Below are 23,985 nucleotides of genomic sequence, written 5' to 3'. Positions count from 1 at the left end.
AAGCGTTTGTAACTTCACCATTAAAGCAGGTTTTCCTCTTTTGTGGTTGGGCGGTTGACATCTCAGCACAGCATGTTCCCTATTTCGTAGATATTTGGATCGGCCCTACTCTGCTGATAGACCAACGTGTCTCCGGCTGCAATTGTATACCTATTTACCTGTTAGCAAGTGCTATGAAACTCCATGGGGCTCCTTTCCGATTCTGCTTGGCGCATCCTAGCCTTCCTCTACCTTGCAGGTGCTGGACAAAACGAGAGGAGAGAGAAGCAGCACCTCGCTTTTAAAAGGAATATGCAGTCCTAAGTTCACAGGGCGGGGGAGAAAAGAAGGGAAAACGAAAGCGGAAGCACCTCCCTGGAGGCTCTCCAGCCTAGACTGAGGAAAGGAGGGAGGCCGCTCTCGGGGGCCAGGCCTGAGGCGGGGCCTCTAGTCCCAAGACACCCAATCACGGGCTCCGCTCAAAAGAACGCCACGCCCCTCATTATTTAACAAACGAGCCTTCCCTTTGGCCGTGTCCCCGCTGGGTTTCCGTAGATGAGGAAAGGCCCCCTCCCGCTACTCCGCCGACTGTTGACGGGCCGACCGTTGAAAAGCGCTTCGTCAGGTGACAGGCGGTTGGCTTCCTGATGCGCGCGGGCGGAGAGTAGTAGCGCGAGGGAGGGGACCGAATGGATGAGGCGGCAGCTGAGGAACCGCCGCTGCTGCCGCCGCCTCCGCAGCTGAGCGGCGACAGCGGCAACGTCTCTCAGAGCCACAGCAGCGCCTCCGGCATCGGGGAGGAGGAAGAAGACGCGGCCGAAGGAGATGCCTGCGGAGCGGAGCTGCTGCTGGCCGCGGCTGCGGCGGACTACGCCGGGTACCTGCTGCCCTCGCCGCTGGGAGGAGTCGCCCCAACCGGGCAGGTGAGCGCAATCACTCGCCCGCGTCTCCTCAGGAGGGGAAGCCGCCGCTTAACCGCAGCCTCGGAGCGGGGAGGGAGAGTTGGGTCGCGCCGCGGTGCTTCCCTCGAAGCAACCCCCCCCAGGTTAATGGGGGGGGGTCCCAGGTAAGGGGGCGAAGTGGGCTCACCCCTTTAGGCTGGACTCACTTACCCCATGGGCGTAGCGAGCCCCCCTCCCCAAAATCAATTAAATAAATAAATATTTAACTAAGAGTAGAAACTGTAGAAAGATTTTGTCAAGATTTTTCTGAGCACTTTGGGTCCAAAGAAAGTAATTTGAAAGAACCGTTGAGACATTTCCTTCAGGATCCGCAGGATGACAGATGGGTGTCCTAGCGCCTCCCCCCCAAATAAATTATGACTACGCCCACCCTCTCACCTCCGATTTTATGCAACGCAGCAGCTGTAGGACTTTAGTTTATGGTCTTACTGGCCTTGGACTTTGTGAGGAGTTTCGTTCTTGGAGGTTAATGGGTATTGCTTCCATTGTTCAACCAAATCCTGTGTCTGTTTACTCAGAAGCAAGCTCCACTTTGCCCTGAGTTTCTTCCACTCCATGTGTTATCATTATTTCTTAATTTCTATAATGCCCTCATCAGAGAAGCACAAAAAAAGACACAACATAGTAGCAAACAAAAACTCCACCCCCGTTGCAGACACAAATTTAAAAGGTTATCGTTTAATTAGCCAAAGGCCTGGGAGAAGAGTGTTTCTGGTGCCCAAAGGTGGCACCAGGCGAGCCTCTCTAGGGAGAGAATTCCACATAAGAATGCCCTGTGACGTTTGCATTTTTATTTATTTTTTGCAGATTGAAACCTTAGACAAAAGTCTGGAAGATTTGCTGACAAGGGTAGATGAGTTTGTGGGGATGTTAGACATGGTAAGTCTAAGAACACAATAGATACGGTCAGCCACTGAAATCAAACTACCTTTAGGCATGCTTTCTCACCAACATGAAATTAATAATCTGATTCTAGCTTGTTTTAACATGTAGCATTCCAGTTTTTGTGGCATTCCAACATTACCCGCAGGCATGTGCAGATTTGCTCAGATCAACCAAACAAAAAATGAAATAGCCTTAACCAATTGTTCTGAGCCAAATAGTTTTGTTTAGATTATGATTGTTCTTTATATGAGCACTTAAACACAAATTCTTTACTTGTAGTGGCCTGTGGGTTTAAATAACATTTTATTCTTTCATTTAGATGATGTTTGAGATCTCAAGTAATCTTAATGCTGTTGTTTAGAATTTTTCTTGTCTGATATTTTTTTAGATTCGAAGTGATTCCTCTCAAGTAGTAAGTGAAAGTGTGCCTCATATTCATGCAAAGGCAATGGAAATGAAGCAACTGTATAGAAAGATTGACAAACTGGAGGTATGTGTTTCTAATGTCAGTATCACAGCCCTTTTTTACAGGACTACTTGGAACTAATCTTTGGGCTATTTTCTTTTTGATCCTGTAACATAAATATATTCACCCAATCCAAACAATTGAGCTCCAAAATTTGTGTAGAACTTCCCAGCTGGAAAGGAGAAGTTTCCATGTCCATTCCTTTTCCTGTGTGCAGATGATTTTGTAGATTGGGCACATGGTCCCTTGCTATTCTTAAAACTTAGTATAACCGTCACTTTAAAAAAAATAAATCCTTGCTCCTGTAAATTTCAAATAAAAGAGGAGGAATGTGGCTTTGTAGCGTAAATCAGTGTATCCAGGCACACTAGGGGAAGAGCTTGCTATGCTGTCTTGGCATATACAGTGGTATCTCAGTTTTCAAACGTAATCAATTCTGGAAGACCGTTAAGAGCTCCAGAACGTTCGAAAATGGTAAACTCAATATAGAAGCCTCAAAATGGAAAACTCAATATGGAAAACTCGATACGAAAGCCACATGACATGTTTGACTTCCGAGGCACGTTCGAAAACCGAAGCATTTACTTCCAGGTTTGCTGCGTTTGAAAACTGAAATGTTCGTCAACGGAGACGTTCGAAAACCAAGGTATCACAGTATAATCAGTCATCTTACATTGTAAAAATTATGACTCTTCAGATTTCAAAGGAGTTTAGAAGTTCAACATATAAGAAATCTTGGGATTCTTCATTTCTGTTCTGTTTCCCACCACCCAAAAACCCCTACTGTGCTTCCAATACTTTTTGTAAATATGTAGTTAGCACTCTTGACATAGGTAACACTGACTCTCAAGGTTCTATTTTTTTTAAAAAAACCAACAGATTATTCAACCACTGTGTAACATGTGTTAAACAGATTTTGTTGTTGTTTAGTCGTGTCCGACTCTTCGTGACCCCATGGACCAGAGCATGCCAGGCACTCCTGTCTTCGTTAAACAGATGCTTTTCCACAATCTAATGCAGTTAAATGTGCTTTGAAATGCATTGATTTTCATGTACTAAGTCTAAGCTGGAATTTGGAATGTGGCTGTAGAACAGATGCCAGTGGTTTCTGACATGTGTACAGAAAATTTGGTTTTTTATATGAGCAATAGAACTATTTGAGCAAAGAAATGTCCCTTTAATATTCTCCCATATTGCACCTGTTCGTTGCTATTGATCTGTTGTTGTGTTTCAGGCCTTTGTAAAAATGGTTGGAAATAGTGTGTCAGGGATGGAAGAACAGATCACAAAGGCAGAATCAGACCTTGGAACGTTCCCAAATACTTTCAAAAAATTTCTACACACAATCAATGTGCCATCTTTCCTTAATGTAAGTTTTGTTCCTCAACTATGGAAATGCTTGCTATAATAATGTATTTGATATCAAATATCATAAGCTTTTGTTATGTTCAGATGTCAACTTACTAGATTAGTTGGTAAGCCCAGGAGAACAACTTTGGCAAATCTCCCCACTGTTGAGATGATTATGATGATGATTCATTAAGTAGAGGTGTGGTTGGTTGATCCTGACAGTCAACATATGGATGTGTGGATTTAGATACATAAAAGGGAATGAAACATAATGCAATCTAGATAACTTTCTTGGAGTGTTATATCCCTCACAGACATTTGCTTACGGCGTGCTTCTTCCCTTCAAGGGTTGCGGCCCACCCTCCACCCCACCCCTGCATTTATCTGAGATGGGAAATGGTTTGGGGGGGGCAGGAGATTTGGAACTTGCTATATGTGCCATGATTGCAAAATACTGTTTTATTAAATGTAACCCCTAAGTACTCAATTGTTAACAAAGGTATGCCCACAGTGGCCAACCTACCCCACCAACCAACAGAAATATTCATACATGATTCACCTTGCTATCTCATGTAAGTCCTCCACAGGTGAATAGAAGTTACTTGCTTCCATAAGAAATGAATGACAGTCAGCTCAATCCTTTCTCAGTTCCTTTTTGGATCTTGCCTGTTTTGTACTTCTGGGCACGATGACTCAAAAATCTTTTGCCTTACAAGTTGCTATAAATTACAAGTGGGGAGAGTACTGTTGCACTTGGAACCTGCTTGTGGGCAGTCTAGTTTGGCCACTGTGGGAACAGTCTAGTTTGGCCACTGTGGGAACAGAATACTACTAGCAGGGCTCCTCTTAAGCTACCACTAAAATTGTGGGGAATTCATGATTTATTTCTGTTTATTCTGTTGTGAGCAAGTATTTTAACATACAGGTTTTAATTCCAGAAAACATCTTCCTCAAGGCAGAATCAAACAGTTTATGAACCTCCTGATCTCTTCAAGACAGAAGACTACTTTCCTTCCCTTGGTGAAGCACAGTATATGTGATTTAGCTTGACAATGACATTATTGACAAGAGAGTCTTATCTAAGCAAGTTCAGTGCTGATCTTAGGTAGTTGCAATTCTTTGGAAATTATGTCCTGCTGCTTCCCATGTGTCCCAGGCCCTCTTCAAACATATTTCAGCTTAGTTTTGTATAGAATATACTGTTTTTCCAGTCTTCCAACAAGGTGAACTATACACTCATGTTTGGCAGCTAACCTTGCAAGTAACCCAATTTGAAGGCAGGGAGAGGGAGATGGTTTTGGGTGGAGGCAAGCACACTCTCATGCAATATAGACATAAGCAGTCCTTCCCCCTCCCTGATTTTATGTTTAGGAAAGAGGGTAAGTGTGTGCAGAATGGGCTTCCTTATGATCAGCTACCTACCAAACACCTTTTTTACCTTTCCAGGCTAGAGAGTGTCAGGGAAGGCAAGTGGGGAAGTAACACGTAAGTTAATACCTTCTTTTCTTACACCTGCCCCCTAAGGATGCCATAAACACACACCTGCCTTTTTTACATGTCAACATTGAAATGCTAGGTAGAAGCAGGTATACTTTTCTATGTGTTCCTTAGATCTACAGCCCCTTCTTTGGACCTAAAATGAATTGTGAGGAAATGGAAGAGGCCAAGCAATAGAACTCATTTTTGTCTTCCTCTGCCCAGGAGTAGACTGGCATATGGGCAACCAGTTGCCATACTCTAGTAATATTTTCTTGGTTATTTTCATTTCAGAAATTGGAATAAAAAAATGTATAAATACCCATCTGCAGTTAAGAGATTAAGAGGGGAGAAAACAGGAAATGTATGCTTTTGCATCTCACTTTTTTATTTCTGCTGCTAGTATTAACCCACATACCACAAGGATATTTTTTAAAAAAATATTCTGTGGTACTTTTAAGTGCAATAAGGACCAAAACTATACATTCATGCCCTTTTAATGAATGTATCTGGATTCAGTTCAATGTATTGGGTGGAAATGCACTGTTTAAACAAGGAGAGGCAAAAGCTGCAAAGTCAAGTCAAACAGCTATAGGTGCTGCCTACTGCAACAATTCTGGGGAACTGTTGCTGACAAAGCCCTTTTTGATGAATACCTTAAAACGTTTGTATATAAAATGCCAAAAGCAGTGGCCAAAGCTCTTATAACTTAAAATCTAATTAAAGTTTAAATAAGATTCCTTAGCGTATGAAGTTTTTATTTTTAAACTATAAATATGTAAGGTTGCACTCATAAGCCCACTTGTTTGGGATTATGGCCAATGAATTCATCAAGATCATACTCTCTAATATAGTGTTATGGCATGCCATCCCCCCACCCCAATGGCAGCCTGTTAACTCTCAAAATTTAAACTGTGTGCACTGGTTAAAAAAGACTGGCAACCCCTCATCTATATAAGTCAACTCTCACATTGTTACAGAAACTAGGATGTATTTTTATTAAAAGATTATGGAATTTGGACTTTTCCTCTAGCAGTGAAACTATTTTCAATGCTGCCATATTGAGAAACCTAGCGAAAGGCTTTTGCAAGCACAAGTACTTTCTGCACCCTCTTGATAATCAATTCTTCACTACTGTACAGGGGATACTGGTGGGGAGATAGAATGTGGTTCTTTTCGGGATAGTAGTTCTTAGTTATGTATTATCTCACCCAAACATGACTAACATAGCTCTACAGAATCAAAGGGTGCACAGAATGTATTTAGCAGAATGCAGTGGCAAACAAAGCTTTTTCTTAATTCTCTTTCAGTCTGAGTGGGCTGCTACACAATTAAATGGAACCATGTTTCATGTAAAAGACTACCTGTCAGGAAAGAGAATCCAACCTAAGTGTCTCACTAATATACACAGCCTGCATAGGCAATGCCCCTCACCAGTGCATGTCCAAACACCCAACACACCTGTGGCCTGAAGTAGTGCTGCCAGGGAGTTTTACAGCTCAAGCCTGCCTACAGAGTCTAAGACACAGTATACAGGAAACAAAGAGTTCTCAAAGGCCTGCTTGCTTGAATGCTGCTTCATTACGTCACTTAAAAAAATTCTATACACATCTAAAATTGAAAACTTGGGTTTATTTGAAGTCAACAGATCAATTGCTCTAACATGTAACAGACCAGGCTCTCTCCTACTGTAAGGAGCAGCTCAAGCTTATGTGCTCTTCTCACTCCTTCATAATCCTTGGCGTCTAGAAAAATAAAGAGGAGCTGTTCACGAAAGCACCACTAATGCACCTCTATTCACTTCCATTCTTGGCAGATCATACATGCAGTATTCAGGCATGTGCTGTAGTGAGAGCCAAGCATAATAATTAGCACTGTCATATAATTTACCCTGCAACTTAAAATAAACTCACATATTAACTTTGGCCAAGTTGAAATTCAGCCTAGTTGGCCGGCACTGAACACAGATAGTTGCACTTCAGTCAGTTTTGATTTATAGGTCATTTCCCAAAGCCAAGTTGATCTTTCCTTAACGTCTGCAGTGATTTTTGTTTTGTACTTACTGCCAGCATCTGGGTTTCAGGTAAAAGCAGTTTGCTTTTGCCACTACTTCTACCTCCTAGTTTCCCCCCACAAAATGGCGGAGGGAGGCATTATTCCACATTCTCTGGGTATTCTCACATGAATGGATGAAGGTCAAAGTTAAAACAGTAGAAGTAGTAGTAATCACCACTACTTCAGCTCATTTCTTTCACCAAGTTCTGGCATATACATAAGGATCAATGCTGAAACAAAAGTAAATCTACCTGTGCCTACAGGACCCCCACTGCAGAATTTATTTATTTTTTGCACTGGCATTATTCACTGTCAGATGAGATTGTATTAAAGAATAGAACCAAACCAAAAAGCCCTCTGAACAATTTTCTGACATTTATAGAAACCGAACAGCCTATAATGCAACTGCTTAAATTGCACAGTTATTTACATGCAGTTTCACCTTAACAAAAATTCTCTTGCCATAAAAGACACGTTAGTAACTAGAAAACAATGTCAAGTCAGCACACCAAATATATCATTTTCTTTTCTTGATGCTAAAGTAATAAGGTGTCCTAGTCAAGTTGAACAGAATGTTAAATGTTAGTGGTTAAAACAACAGTATTCTGTAGAGATGTCAGAACATACATTGCTGAAAAGTAAGAGACAAGAGAAGCAATAAAACCTGCCCCTTGTTCGCAGGCCTATTTGTTTTTAAAGAGTACTCTGCATGTGCAATCTCTTGCCTAACTTTAGACAAGGTTGTCATCTGAGTGACGCAGGAAATAATTCAGCTACTGTAATGATAGCAAGAGCTTTCAATAAACATTGATTCAAATACAGTGAGAAACTTGAATAAACTCAGGGCCTGCACTAGGCTAGTGTTGCTGAAGTCTTTGATCCCTTGCCCCAAACAAAAGTGGCTTGGGATTATTTGCTAACATAGAGCAGAGCAGCCAGTGAAAAGCCTTCATAAAGTGTACATAGCCAAGTGCTGCCTAGAACAGTATGCTATGTCATCAGAGCTCCCAGCAAGCGATGGAGCCATATGAAAAGATCCCTAGGTTGTCATTATAACTCAATATCAAATGGACAGCTCCTCTCTCTTATTTATTCCAAAATGCAAATCAAGGATTATTAAACCAAAGTTTTAACTTCAGGGGAGAAAAGTTGCCATTTTTTATGTAAGCCTTCATAGTTTCTTATTGTAAAACAAATAGTTTAGAAAACAGTGCTTGCAAATCCTTGGCTTACATGTTTCACAACTAAAGGCAGCAACTGCTACTTTTCAATTAATCAAAGTTTCTGCATTTGTTATAGCTGTCACTGGTAAATCTGTTGTTAATTTGGAGAGCAATCTGAAGATTAGGTTACAAGTTAAACATATTAATTTTAAAGATAGGGGAGGTGGTTTTTTTAAATTATGGCCCTCCTAATAGTTTTATTTTATCAAACATATACACTTTTAGAAACAATTTGTACTTTAAAAAAAAAGCCAGGAAAATTGTTACACAATTGTATAAAAACCATAGGCAGAGAAAACTACCCCATGAACAGCAAAAAAGAACAAAACAAAAACCCAGAGCCTCAGGTATACTATACTGTACCCTACTGCCACAAAGAACACACAGCCCAAATGAAAGAGGCACTGCGTACTAATCTTTTAATAATCACAAGAAACTAAATCAGTGAGACAATTCAAAGAATCATCGAGTTGGAAGGACGCCGAGGGTCGAGTCCAACCCCCTGCAATGCAGGAATCTGAACTAAAGCATCCATATCAGATGCCTGAATATGCAATCTTGATTGCCTTATGAGAGTTTTTTTTTAAAAAAAAAATTACACATCTTCTGATTCACATTTTAAATTCAAACTGTGCTTCACATTTTTAAGTTCAGACATATTGAATCCCAAAAGCACAGAAGGCTTAAGTTTTTTTATTGCCCTTAGGCAGGTGTGTCTCTTTCTCCCAAAGAATGATGCAATGTCAACTTTCCAAGCACACAGACTGGATGACAGTAACTCTAACTCCTTTTTAGAGGGATACGGCTTCTTGTGAAAATAATCTATAAGAAACAGTTTCTGAACTTCATTTGAGCACTGTTGGAATGGCTTTGGATTTAATGCTAAAATGTGAAGATTCTCAACGGAGGGCTGGCCCTTAGTTTCAGACTTATGATCAGTCTTTTGTCTCTTGGAAGGCACAAAAGTCATTTCCTTAGCTGGAACTTGGGCTGTGCCACTGTCTATAATCAGGAATGGCTGGTCATCATTCATTTGGTCCTCTGCAACAGAATAAAGCTGATCAGATAGTTTCCTCTTTGTTGAGAGAGAAGGATCATCATGATTTTCACCATTCACAAGTGCCAGATCTTTCTTCTCGTCGAGTTCAAGCTCCATCTTCACAGCTGGGGTGCTGTCTTTGGGAGCGCTCCGGCAGCGAAGCAGATGCACAGCAATAGCAGTCAGAGTCATGTTGCCAGTATATACACCACAGCAGTGGATACATTTGAAAGCTGGGGTCTTTAAAATGGTGTGCACAGTTGGCATGATATGGTGCCTGTCCTTCAAATGGAACTCGTAGGCTTCTAGGCTAGTGAAAACACCGTAACAAAAAGGGCAAGTTGATACTTTCTTATTGCCATTATTCATATCAGCAGTCTCATGTTGCAGCTTCATGTACAGAGGAATAAGTGTCCTTGAATTTACCCCAGCAAGTAATGCTAGGTGTACTTCTTTTTCACAAAGTTCTTCTTTTACAGTTATGTTGAAGTCAAAGTGAGGAAACACCAGGTCACCTTCCGAATCACTCTCAAGTTGAAAACCTTTGTCATCATAATCTGCATGTAGTTTCTTCTTCCCCTTATGTACAGTTTTAGTATGATCCACAAGGCATTTTAGGTCGTGAAAAGTACTGGTGCAAAACAGGCAAGCTAATCCATGTATGAAAATATGTTTTATAAGCTCTGCCTGAGAGAGAAAACATTTACAAGAAAAACACCTGACCGTCTTATCTTTTAGCCATCTCAGAAAAGGTGCACAGGCTGCTACTTTGTCTGTATCAAGCTTGCCCGTCTTCCCTGAACTGCATTTGTGAGCCACTTGCATGTGCACCTGATAGACGTTTGATGGGAAAAGCTCACTGCAAACAGGGCAGGTCTTCCACTGCTTGGCCTGTTTAAGGGCTAGGCTCATTGCAGAGGCAGAGACAGAAGTCTTGGCGAGGGTATTCGTGGAAGAAGTGACTACTACAGAGGAAGGCACAGTAGCTGGAGCCTGAGACTGCTGAGTAACTGTACTAGATTGCATCAGCTGAACAGGCATTTGAGGAGGTGGAGCTGTTGTCACCCCTCCACCCGCTGGCACAGGCAAAGCTACTGAAACTGGGGCAAGGGTATACGTAGGTATCCCATTAACTTGTCTGCCAGTTGGAATTAACTGTCGAAGGATAGGTCCCGCAGTCAGTAAAGTAGCATTCTGAGAAACTCCAGGTCTGACAGACGGGTTTACAGGAAGTACTCCTGGTGCAACAGGCTGATTGAACTGGAGAATCCCAGGTCCAACTGACTGGTTTACAGGAAGAACTCCAGGTGCAACAGGATGATTAAACTGAAGAACCCCTGGTGGGATCGCCTGGGTGACTGGAAGGACCCCAGGACCACTGGGCTGGTTCAAGCTACCAACAGGTCGGTTTACAGCAAGGACGCCAGGTGAAGAAGGCCTGTTTACAGGAACAGAGCTAGCCGCAATGGGTCTGTTCAGAGAACCAGCAGGCTGAGTTACAGGGTGAGACCCCGGCAAAACTGGACTGCCAACGGCCCTAACAGATTGATTAACAGGAAGCAGGGTAGGCCGGACAGGCCGAGTGAATGAAAGGACTCCTGGAGGAACAGTTCGACTTATGCTCCCAGGAGGCTGGTTTAGGCAGAGAATGTCAGGTCTCACTGGCTGCTTCACAGGAAGTCGATGAGAAACAAAGACTGGATGAGGAACTGCAGACCGAAGAGTCACATTGTTCGGACCTGTGTGGCTAGGCAGTAGTGTATGACATGTCTGGGCAACTGAAGCTGACGATGATGGATGTGTCAAGCTACTGGAGGCATTTGGTCCAACTGTGTTTGGGACTGCCTTTGTTGGCACCACATTCTGATTCTGATTCACTGATGGAAGTGAAAGTTGGATACACGTAGGAGAAGGTGAACCCACTGAAGCAGTGGTAGGTATCAGCGATGGTGTGGCTCCAACTGTGGAAGGCTTGGGTGCAATACTGACGATATGCTGTGACTTTGCTTGTCCTGATTTTTTAGGCTGCACTGAAATTAGAGGTCTCAATATATTCTCCAGGTCTTTGTGTACTTCAGATGTCAGGACATGGTATATTAAAGAGTCCCGACTGTTTGCAAAAGCATTGCACTTTTTACAGTAGTGATCAGTAAAATTCTCTTCACTTTCATCAGGCCTCTCCTCAAAGTATGTGCTTATTAGGCTTTGGAAGTGGGTTACCAATACATGTTTCTTCGTATTATAGTATAATGTGTCTGTAAACTGACATTTCTGGCATATGAAGTTTACTGCATCACTCCGGAATTGTCTCATGCCACCACTCACACTATAGTTTTGAATTTTTTTCTTAGAGTGAAATATACGAAGGTGTTTTCCCACTACTTTGGAATGAGAAGCAAATGCACATTCTGGGCAAGGAACAACTAATTCTTGGTCAACTTCATCTTCATGGTAACGGTTCAAGTGGTTTTTGAAAGAAGAAAGAAATTTTGATGAAAACTTGCAGAGGCTACAGCAGTACGGATTTGTTCTGTATCTCTGAAAAATAAGAAAAAGGGGCAGTTACTTCAACTGGCATCTACAAAAGACATATTTATGCTGATTGTCCAATAAAAATACTAAAGTTCTGAAAGCCACTATACTAATTTCAGTCAACATAGAAGTTTCTTCAGGCGATCAGAACTTTCCACATCCAAGAGAGAATACTCTCTTGGAGTATTATAGGTCTCAATATATTCTCCAGGTCTTTGTGTACTTCAGATGTCAGGACATGGTATATTAAAGAGTCCCGACTGTTTGCAAAAGCACTGCACTTTTTACAGTAGTGATCAGTAAAATTCTCTTCACTTTCATCAGGCCAACATCCTATGCATTTATATGAACACAACTTTTTCATCACTAATATGCTTGCATAACAACACAAACTGTATGCAGAAGAAGCAAAATGATGTAGATGTTTTATGTTGCTGTGCTGGCAACATAACCCCACCCCATAGCCCCATTCAAAAACTGGGTGAAAATTTGGATTCTAGCCAACACAGAAAACAATGAGGGAAAGCTACTGCTTGGTTATCAGTTAGTCACCAGGAAACAATAATAGTTTCTTTACTCTTTGAGATCATCATTTTCAAGACCATCATTTTCTCTTCATCTTCTAATCAGTCATTATAATGGCATCCCAAAAAAAAAAATAATACACCAAGTTCCATGTGAACTGAAGAAAAGCATGCACACCTCTTGCTATATTGCAATCAGCTTCTAAGACTGATAGCCATCTAAGAAACAGTTTGCATTGCATAGTTGATCCCATGCTGTATCACAAAGGCTAAAAAAAATCCACTAGGTATTTACAAACCAGTGGGCTCAAACAGCATTCTGAAAACTGTAATGAATAAACATACCCTTCTTCTGGTCACAGACTCCCAAAGAGACACATCACTCCATGAAGTGTTGCAGAAATATTTTTCTCCTGGGTCAAAACTTTTCAGAGTCTACAAAAACAAACAAAGATTTCTAAAACAGCATGCAACTAAAAGAAAACCCTATTTTATACAATTCAAAGTCAGTAAGTTCATTATGTTGGATATAAACTGCAGGCTGTGTCCAATGCCTCTGCTCCATTCACTCACAACACCTCCCTTGCACAACAGGACTCCCCCCTGCCCTGCAGTGCCAAAACACAAGCAAAAACTGCTCCAGAGAGTTGGGGGACCCTCTGAAGCAGATTTTAGGGGCTAGTGAGTAGAGGCGGCACAAGCACAGCTCTACTCACACAATACTGGATACAACCTCAAAATTAAAATTGTAATTTGAAAAATATATATGCTATGTTGCCTTTTTTCAATAATGGATTTCAAAGTGTGGTAAATTTGGTGAGCTTATCAGATCTTAAGGCTTCCCCACACTACTTGCTTCTGTGTGGGTAATCTACAGGTGACACTGAGTGTGGAAGGTATTAACCCAAGCTATAGGGTCTTATAGCCAGAGTTTTCTTTACAGCTTGTCTCCCCTGCCTTTCTAACTTTGTTCAGATTTCAAGTTTAATCTATTTCAAGTGTAGTTTATGCAATTTGAAAGTTTTAAATATTTGCAATTAATTGAGCTAGACTTTTAAAATGCACAATTTCTGGTGTATCTGAACAAGTTTTGCTTGTCAAGAAACTATAGTCATATCTCTGAAGTTAAAGTTCTGTATGTTTGATGTAATGAAGTGCCCTGATGGAATGTGTGTTTGTGACTGGTGTGTGTGGTTTTTTTTATTAAAAAAAACTAAAAAAACCCTATGCATAATCTTTAATAAACCAGAGGGCTTCAAAGGCAACCTAGCCAGATGAATGGGCTTTAATTAATAGTAATATGAAAATGAAAAACAACTTGGGGGAACTTCAGTTTTTCCTAAAAGAGCAAACAATATTTTGCTCATCTGCTTGGCGCAAACTTTTAAGACTATCAACTTCTATAAACAAAAACAAAAAAACAGGAAATAGTGACAAATCATGGCAACAATGGATGGAAGGGTAGGTTTTCACTTCATAGCAATGAACTAGCCAGTAACTAGGGGTGGAGCAACAGCAATATGTGCATGATACCACAACAAAGCCAGGCACAGCTATCTGAATTGCTATATACATTTACAATGTGGCCCCGTTAGATACATGTTAACTTAGTTATCTGTATTCACACTGTGTGTATGTTGTTTCCAGGCTCTACAACATCACCACCAGCTTCTGCTGCTTTTACACAGCAAAAAATACTATTCTATTCTTGTTTTACTTTTCTCAGTCTTTCCAAAATTCAGAAAACCATTAAAATATTATTTATCATGCACAACAAATATAAAAGCAAAACAATGACTAATACTCCTGCACAATTCACCAGAAACTCATGCCAACCTCCTGTTAAGGGGTTAATTTTATTGGTGAGGAAAGAGCTTTCTCATTGCTGAGATGCACCTGGCTAAATCTGGTGACTTCCCTATTAGTGTTACTAGGTAGATTGAACTCTGTGTATGAAAGAGCTCAGATTACAACACTGGTCATGGGTCATTGGTTGTGGTCATTATCAGGAAGGAGTGGATCCTTGTGTAACTGTGGAGTTACCTGAACACTTTGAGAAGAGCTTGTCTGAGAAGATTTGGAGAATTGCCAGACTTCGGGACCGGAAGATTTTAAGTTGTTGCAGGAATACAGTGGTACCTCAAGTTAAGTACTTAATTCGTTCTGGAGGTCCGTTCTTAACCTGAAACTGTTCTTAACCTGAAGCACCACTTTAGCTAATGGGGCCTCCTGCTGCTGCCGGAGCACGATTTCTGTTCTCATCCTGAAGCAAAGTTCTTAACCTGAAGCACTATTTCTGGATTAACTATTTCTGTAACCTAAAGCGTATGTAACCTGAGGTACCACTGTAACTGCAAATTGACTTGTGTGTGGACTTTATTCAGCAAAGACTTTAAAGTACAAAAACCCCTCTGGTACCAAAAGGAGAGACGCCTACATGTAACCTGTATATAGTGTGTAAATATGTAGTGTGTGTTTTGTGTGTGCCAAGTAAAATAACTGGTTCATGTTGGTGAGCTTAACAGCTTTACTGAAGCTTCCATAGCATGCACACCGATAGCAAAATATATAGGTGTTGAAGATAAACACACACTCCAACAGCTCCCCAGCAGCCACAAAGACAAAATTATCTGAGCAAAGTCCTACTAGCCCTTTATCCAGAAGGAAGCCTAGTCAAATCTCTGCTACCAGTGCCATAAAGACACGCTTCCTCTTTCCCATTCTTTTCTCACAATAAAGGAGGAAGCAGGAATGCCGTCTTTTTAACTGATGTGCATTCCCACTCCAAGTGAGAGTAGGGTGACTGTATTTGAAGTAATCATGTTTTTAAAATCTTATGTTTTGAGCTTCACAGCCTCAGATTAATGTAACCAATACCCATTTGCTTGAATCTGTAAGCTAAACAAAGATCTCTCATTCCATTCATATTTTCATGTGACCTATCATAGCTGGTCTTTTTTCTAGCTTTACAGGTGTTGAAGGAGTTGTGTATTCTGTAAATACTGTTTCTTGACAAGCCAAACTAGTAAATTAGTACTTCTGTGCAAACCATACTACTTCTGTGCAAACCAAAGCTTTCACTTACTTCTATGTTTATTTTAAGAAAAATACACACATGAAATATATCAAGTCATGTTTCATAGGATGTAATCTAAGAGTCATCCTAAATGAAATACGAGAAAAATGTATTAAATAAATAAATAACTGAAGAGTTCCAATCTGCAAACCTTTCTTAAAAAAGAGTCAATATGCATGCTACAAGTAAATCCCCAAATTGAATCCTATAAAAAAACAGTTGAAGACCTATGATCACGCACACAGTGACTTACAGAGGATCTCATGATGTTTTACTCATGGACAATTGTACTGGAATTGGTTTTCCACTCCTCTTTTTCAACCAATATTTCCACACTTATAAGACTCATGAGCTCACTTAAGAAGAATGACAATAGAGAACTATAAGGGTCTTACCTGAAGTAACTCCTGGCAGCTGTCAAGCCCAATATCCTTTAGAATACCCTTTACTTTCTTCCGAGCCTTCCTTATATTATCAAGATTTTGCACAGGAATTTGAAGCATGTTGAATTTTGCCTAGAAAACAAGGTGACACAACATATATACATCATTTCGTTAAATGTATTATTTCAAATTATGCTTAAGCATTAGGAAAATTCAGATTAATCTGACTTTCATTACTGCGTATTTCAACAAATGAGTATATTTGTAGATTTTACACTTTCTGTGGCAAACAACAAATAATACATATGCAGCTATATTTATCACAGGAAGGTTGCAAGTCCTGAACAGACTTCCCTGGGAGTAAGTGCCACTGAACACAATAAAAATACAGTAGCACTACCTGTACACAGGGTGGATTTGATTTAAATCAAATCAAATTAAATCACTGGTATAATCTTAATATTTACAACCAGATGAAGGTTTCATTTTTGGAATAATAAATTTTCAGAGTAGTTTTTTCAGTTATATCAAAAATTCCTTTTTTGGTTATACTAACAGAAATACAAAGACAGGTAATTATGAAATTATTGTTTATACTTGGACAGCTTTTCTGCTGTACTTTATTGGAAGGATTATTTCCTTAATAACATTTTAAACAATTTATTTAACTAAAACAATAACATTATAGTATATGTATCCATGTTTGTTAACTGATGTGGTTAAACGACCATTAAAAAAAAACCCAGACTGAGTTTTAGCACTCATGAAAAACTTAAAACAAATCCTTATTTCCTGATGCATAGCCTTTGGACTATAATGTAACTTAAATAGCAAACTATCTTTAGAAAGCTTTTTCCTCCAAAAGCATTTTCTTTTTAAAATCTGATTTAAATCAAATAAATCTGATTTAAATAAAAAAGCCCAATTTAAATAATGAAAAATCCATGTTTTTTAAAAAAATCATTTATTTTTATCCACCCTGCCTGTACATGAATGCTACTGCTCAAGTTCTTTATTACTGAAGAGGTGCAATTCTGCTGTTCAAATATTAGCAAGAGAACCCAAATATAAAATTCCAAGTGGAGACCACCAGAAAACTGCAGTATTTTCCTTCCAGCATCTATTTGTCTGAAAAAGGCGCTCAAAGTACTGAGTTACTGAAATGTAAGTAGTAAATTGTATTACGAGTTTAGAAGCCAAACTCAAGGTGTGAATTTCAGATACACCTCTTTAATTGGATTGCTATACACTGCCAAGTGGTATGTCACAATACTAGCTGACAAAAATAGCTACATCTTTCAAGACATATGATGTGCATGCTATGCAACACCACCACCAAACAACCCATAAGGCAAACACAGTTACAGCCAGAAAGCCATACTACCTCACTACCCACTGTGTTCCCTAACAGGTATATACAATCTTCCGAGCCAACTGCTACCGTATTTTTCGCTCTATAAGACGCACCAGACCATAAGACACACCTAGTTTTTGGAGGAGGAAAACAAGAAAAAAAATATTTTGAATCTCAGAAGCCAGAACAACAAGAGGGATCGCTGTGCAGTGAAAGCAGCGATCCCTCTTGCTGTTCGGGCTTCTGAGATAGCTGTGCAGTCTGCATTCGCTCCATAAGACGCACACACATTTCCCATTACTTTTTAGGAGGGAAAAAGTGAGTCTTATAGAGGAAAAAATATGGTACTTGCAAGCGCAAAATCATACCAGGTCAGTGGGGACCCCGCCCATGCACCCCCAGCTTTGAAAACATACTATGGTAAGTATCACATGCACTTCCAAGTTTCTACCTATTCATGAGATATATTAAGAGATGTTAAGATTTTGGGGGATACCTAGTAATGTGATCCCAAGATGCAGAACCTTCAAAATGCTATGACAAGGTCATTCGTCTGTTTATAAGAGTGCAGTGGAACCTTGGTTCTCAAACTTAATCCGTTCCAGGAGTCCATTTGACTCCCAAAACCATTAAAAACCAAGGTGCGGCTTCCAATTAGCTGCAGGAGCTTTCTGCACTCAAGTGGAAGCAGTGTCGGATGTTCGGCTTATGAAAAACGTTCAAAAACCAGAACAAAAAACCAGGTTTTCAGCATTTGGGAGCCAAATTGAACAAGTACCAAGGTGTTCGAGAACCAAGGTACGACTGTATACCAGAATGTAATTACCCGATGCAAAACTGAAAGCAACAGAAACTGCTATACCTCCGAGACTGTGAGCACGGGCTGAGACACTTTTCAGTTGGCAAGTAAAAAATAATACCATCAATTGACTACAATAAAATATTCCATGAAGCCAAGAATGTTCTTTTGTATGTAGCAACTTCTAAAAACTGATAATCTGAAAGATTGGTATTAAGAGGTTTTTTTATATGGATGTTTCAAGCACTTCTTTTTCCAAAGAACAGAGATTGTTCAAGGATGCATTTGTATAGCTGCATTAAATATTCCAACCAGAATGACATCTAGTGTCTAACCATTTTCTCTAACTCAATGTGATGGGCATGGTAACTTACTTCATGTATAATAAAGCCAGCCTATGATTCTTCTCTCATAGCTACTTGCCTTTAACCTTTAAAGTTCCAATTTATTGTACACAAATAAGATATAACCACCTTGTATTGAATTACTCATCATGGGTGACCAGGAATTCCATGCAGGCACATTCATGGAATTTCATCCAGGTGAGGGAACAGGCTGGTGGAGGGGTACAAATCACTGTGTGCCTTTTCTGTCAGCTCATACGTCTTCTATGCTAGGAAACAAAGTACCTTCCTCCTAGGCTACCATGGAAATGCAAGAGGATCAGAGAAATGGCTCTGTCCATGCTCCATCAGCACACTCAGCTTCCACAACAGCTGTGGTGTGAAGGAAGCAAAGTCCCTTCCTTCCTGACCAGTACAGCAATGAAGCTAAAATATCCACAGTCCAATGAAGAACCCATGAATTGCTCCAATCCTTTTAAAAAAGCCATTGCCACAACTTAATTTTAAAAACTTACATCCTATGCTTCCATCGCAGTCACAATAGTATGGCAGTGAATTCTGTAAGATGTAACATGTTGCCTTAATTATTTACTGTTTTACCCTCAGCCTAGTACCAATTTCATCAGGTGACTCCAAGTTCAATTTTCCCCACCATTTCTAATTTTATAAGCTATCAATGTTCAGGTTTTTCATATTTTTGTTCAGTGCTAGCCACAAGTTATTCATTATTCAGCTAACACATTTTTTGCAAAAGCCATATCGCGGCATAACCAGAGGATGAAATACACATACAAACAGAAGACTGCAATGCTAAATAGCCAGTGTGGTAGGATTCCAGCAGGTGGAAAAAGCAGACAAAGTTTCCACTGCAACTGGATGCAACCAAAGCTTTCAAAACATATCCAGCACCATGCATGTACTTCTTCCCTTTCCATCCCCTGAGCATGCTGTGGCTACTTAGAACTGTTGTCTAAGAGAACAACACATTGCATTGGTACGCAAATAACTGCCATGCATAAGCTTGTTAACTGTGCTATGCACAGCTGCTTACTTAGCCAGTGTGATGTAGTGGTTAAGAGTGGTAGACTCCTAATCTGGTGAACCGCTCCTCCACATGCAGCTGCTGGGTGACCTTGGGCTAGTCACACTTCTCCGAAGTCTCTCAGCCCCACTCACCTCACAGAGTGTTTGTTGTGGGGGAGGAAGGGAAAGGAGAATGTTAGCCACTTGAGACTCCTTCAGGTGCAAGATAAAGCGAGATATCAAATCCAAACTCTTCTTAGCAATATCAGACTGGAGCTGACAAAAGTCAAAGCAAGGAACCTTCCCACAGTGCAGCCCACCACATACATGCCTGCTCTCCATCTTGAACCATGTGCCAGGCTCCTCTTGAACTCTGTTCCTGGGATACATGCTTGCTGCCTGAGCTTTCATAGGTAAGGAGACAAAAGTGTCTATGTTTGGCCTGGGAGCACTGAGATGGAAGGTAAGCTGTGCCTACTGGAACAAAGAACTTTCTCCTCCTTTGTTTCTCTTGTCTGCATTTATTTGGAAAGCGTGTGAGACAAAGTCATGAGACAAAGATCTCACCTTCTTCTGACTCAGGGTCTTGCCTCTGATGTAGCCCTCTAAAACTGTGGACCCCTGAGCACGTAGAGGGGAAAGCCCACCATAAATCTACATCTTCAGCTGCTTCAGGATCAGATCTTTATAGAACTTGTATGCAAGACCTGGACTGGAGCTGCTCCTGACCCTAGTGAACTGGAAAACGTAATTCCTGGACTGGACTGCTCCACTTTATACATGATACATAATTTGGTTTGTTCACCACTTTCTCATGTGAGAATAAGGTTTTGCATAACAACATAGTCAACATGAGACAGAAAATATTCCAATGCTTTATTTTTCCATGAAAAATGTTCTGCTTCATAGGCTCAATGGTAACAGTTACCCCTTAAAATATGTTAGGCAAGCAAAGTTTTTAACCATTGTTATTTATATATATATATATATATATATATATATATATATATATATATATATACACACACACACACACACACACACACACACACACAGCATACTAAATTAGAACTCTCTAGGAAATCAGAAAAGAAATTCCATGGAAACTGAAAATATTCCAATACAAATTCCACTATGTTAATTAGCCTAATTTGCACTGGAAGAAATTCCATTCCAAAACTTTCCAGAAAATTTACATCACTGAATATTAAGGACCAAAGAGCTGACAGAGATAAATGACATAAGTTAGAGCAGCAGTGGAGTTACAAGACCAAAAGAACCATAAGGAAATTTTACATTTACATTAGTGCACAGGAGAGAACTTCACTTCATTCAAAGCCTTCCCTTGGCTACAATTCCAATTGCTGAAACGATAATCTGTCATAGAACATGGTGTTTTGACTCTTAAGCAGCAAAATTCCAGCCATGAAAGATCTCTCCTGCTCTTCCTCGTTTCAAGATCATGATCTGAAGAACAATTCTGTGCACAACTACATTTGAAAGCCTCTCCAGTTTGATCTTAAAATGTGAAGATGTATTAAACAATTTTTTAAAAACTAATATAAGGCAATCAAGATTGCATATTCAAGCCATCTGTCATGGATGCTTTAGCTGAGATTCCTGCATTGCAGGGGGCTGGACCATATGACCCTCAGTCTTTCCAACTCTACAATTCTATCATTAACCTGCCATCATTCAGCATGTCTACTCTGGACTAAACACTCAGGCCAAGACAGCCATGACAACACTGCTGACTAGGAGAGGCAACAAACACACTAAGTTTTCTTTAAAAGACTACATTGATGCACCTGCCTGCAGAAATACCAAGTTTCCACATAGAATTTATGAGCTCCTGAAGCGTTTACTACATCAGCTGAAGAGAAGGGCAGAGGCTGGAGAAATAACTTTTGAGTGGATGGGTGTCCTTTTCCCATCCTCAGCACCCCCCTGGGAAATTCACCAAACCTACTGCACCTGGAGCCAGGTGTGGTAATAGGTAAAGGGGCCCCTGACCATTAGGTCCAGTCGTGGTTGACTCTGGGATTGCGGCGCTCATCTCGCTTTACTGACCGAGGGAGCCGGCGTACAGCTTCCGGGTCATGTGACCAGCATCACTAATTCTGGCGAAACAGAGCAGTGCAAGGAAACGCCATTTACCTTCCCACCAGAGCAGTAACTATTTATCTACTTGCACTTTGACGTGCTTTCAAACTGCTATGTTGGCAGGAACCCACCTTGATACCTGCCTATAAATGCAAGCCCTGCCCAAGAGACAATAAAGAAGCTGCAGGAGAAAGGGCAGAGGCTGGAGAAGGAACTGTGAATGGAGGGGTGGCTTATTTGTATCAGCAATTATTTGTTAACTGTATTTCTGTAAACTGTTAATTGCATTAATGCAATTATTTGTTTAATGTATTTCTGTATTATTTATTGTTCGTTGCTGTTTCAGCTTACAGTACTTCATTTGAGAGATTTTTTAAATATATTAAGCTGCATATAAATGGAGTAAAGAAAAAATAGTGCTTTAGTAAGAAGATAAAGAGGGCAAAATCGCAGAAACAAAATGTGTCTGAGCTGCAAAGTGTTACCTCTCTCATTTTCCTTCTCACTTGTATGTGAGCACAGGACTTCTTCCCTCTTCTCTTGTACCCTCTGCACCTTTGGTTATCCTGCTTTTCCTGATAATCTCCCTTTCTTAATCTAACTGTGGGCCAGGAACACATTTGCAAGGGAGTCAAGTTCAAGCCTTTACAAGCCTAAAATGTCATGATCTCTCCAGCTGCCATATGGTTAGCCACTATGACCAAAGAGAGGCATGCACCTCTAAGGCCATACAGACACATGACTTTGTGAAAAATGTTCTGGATTCCAGGTCTCAGTGGAATATGAGTTCTCTCACAGACTCTTCCATGGAAATACAGATCACTTGCTGGAAACAGACCAATCACACATACAGTACCACAGTGACAATTAAATGCAAGATCCTAAAATATGCAACGCTATCAACCGACCCTCAAGTCTTGGGACCAGAAAAGTACCACACTAGCCAGCCACCACTCTATAAACACCCTCGACAGCTTGCTCCAGTCCATCTCTGTAACTAAAGCCCCGTTAATGCACTTCCTTAAAAAAAATCACAATTCTATTTAGCCTTAAGCAACTGGTTTAGTATTCCAAAATGGTTTTTTTTATTTTAAAAAAATGGGTCTAGCTTTAGCCACCCCCCAACGAAGCAGTCGAGAGATTACAGGCTTCCTGAAATCACTGATGTTCCACGTGAAGGAGAGCGGCAGAGCTGGTGGTGTTAAACGCATAATAATATTATTATAATAATGCTGCAAACCCGAATGCCTCACGACACTCCATCCTCCCTAGCCTCCGAGGAGCCCCCGGACCTTATTTAAGCCCCTCAGCTATTGGAGCCGGTGGCAGCGCCGGGGAGAAGCGAGCAGGCGGAGGGAAGAAGCCTTTTCTTTTACTCGCGGCTTTTCCCCCTCCGCGCCCGCGGGAGGGAAGGCGGGCTTCCCCACGAGGCTGGGGTTGCCCTCTGGCTGTGGCTTGGCTGGCAGCGCACCGAGGCGGCTCCTGCCAAGGCGGCCTGAGGGAGGCGGAGGCCGCCCTGGGCATCAGGGAGCCCGGGCTCAGCGAAGCGCCGCAGTGTTGCACCTACCTGCCCGGGCGGCAGGGGGAGCCCGCTGCCTGCCCGCCGGTTCTTGCGCTCCCCGAGGCGCTTGGACGCGTTGCAGGCTCCGGCGCCGCCTCCTCCTTCCGCGGCCGCTTGCTTGGTCGGCCGGCTGCTCGGTCACTCCTTCCGCGGCCGCCCCGCCCTGCCCCGCCTCCCGGTCTCGACCTGCAGCCCGCGCTCAGTGGCCCAGCAGGACGGGCGGCGGCGGCGGCGGCAACAGGAGGACCAGCCGCAGCATCCTCGCCCCGACCTCTCGCCCTGCAGCCGTGCAGCGTCGGACCCGGTGCCCCGCTCAGCCCCACTGAGCCCGCGCTCCCATCAACCCACCTCCGGCTGGTACTCCTCCCTCCTTCCCAAGCCAGAAAGAGAAAATGGCGCTCGATTTGTCCAAGGAAGTGACGTCGGCCCACATTTGCATGCCAGTCGGTGGACCAATAGGGAGGCGCGTGGTCCAGGGCTCCCATTGGTTCCCTCCATCAGCACCAACTCTCCAGGAAGGATGGTGTGGCTTCTTGGGAGCGCTCTGGGAGTGCTGTAGAGGTGTCCCCCACCCTTAAACTACTCACCTGTGCCCTCCACTTCCTTTCCCTTGCTCTGGTACAACTCCTGGAACAACTCCGAAGTGGAAACTCCCGCGTGATTTCGTGCTATGACGTCATTTTCAAGGGGGCGTGGCGCTGTGACGTCATATCATGTGATGCCACCACGTGGCCATGCAGTATTTCCCTTGCATATTTGCACAGAATGTTGTGGAAGCCTTGTTTGCAATCAGTATATTGGTGAAATCCCACCTTACAGCCAGCAGCCAATGAAATGTTGACATGTCAAAA

General features: G+C 41.6%; 2 protein-coding genes across 5 annotated transcripts; one reads left to right on the top strand and one right to left on the bottom strand.

The window, feature by feature from the left end:
- The first annotated feature begins 525 nt into the window (after positions 1-525).
- On the top strand, positions 526-5,855 carry BLOC1S4 (biogenesis of lysosomal organelles complex 1 subunit 4). Its single transcript, XM_081919504.1, has 5 exons — positions 526-902; positions 1,749-1,820; positions 2,215-2,316; positions 3,527-3,661; positions 4,581-5,855. Exons 1-5 carry the CDS (start codon positions 669-671, stop codon positions 4,680-4,682), a joined length of 645 nt encoding a protein of 214 aa, XP_081775630.1. The 5' UTR covers positions 526-668; the 3' UTR covers positions 4,683-5,855.
- ADNP2 (ADNP homeobox 2) lies at positions 5,199-23,516 on the bottom strand. Of its 4 annotated transcripts, XM_081919441.1 has the most exons (5): positions 23,141-23,516; positions 19,499-19,623; positions 15,963-16,082; positions 12,837-12,926; positions 5,199-11,973 (listed from the first exon to the last, which is right to left on the bottom strand). In XM_081919441.1, exons 3-5 carry the CDS (start codon positions 16,068-16,070, stop codon positions 8,992-8,994), a joined length of 3,180 nt encoding a protein of 1,059 aa, XP_081775567.1. In that variant the 5' UTR covers positions 16,071-16,082; positions 19,499-19,623; positions 23,141-23,516; the 3' UTR covers positions 5,199-8,991. The 4 variants fall into 4 exon arrangements, with proteins under 4 accessions (XP_081775567.1, XP_081775568.1, XP_081775566.1 ...); XM_081919442.1 differs by lacking the exon at positions 19,499-19,623; XM_081919440.1 differs by lacking the exon at positions 23,141-23,516 and having other exon boundaries at positions 19,499-20,449.
- Positions 23,517-23,985: the final 469 nt, after the last annotated feature.

This window comes from Podarcis melisellensis (assembly GCF_964234715.1).
Source record: "Podarcis melisellensis genome assembly, chromosome: 7".
Lineage (NCBI taxonomy): Eukaryota > Metazoa > Chordata > Lepidosauria > Squamata > Lacertidae > Podarcis > Podarcis melisellensis.
Note: the sequence above shows the minus strand (reverse complement) of the source record. Positions and strands in the feature narration are given on the sequence as shown.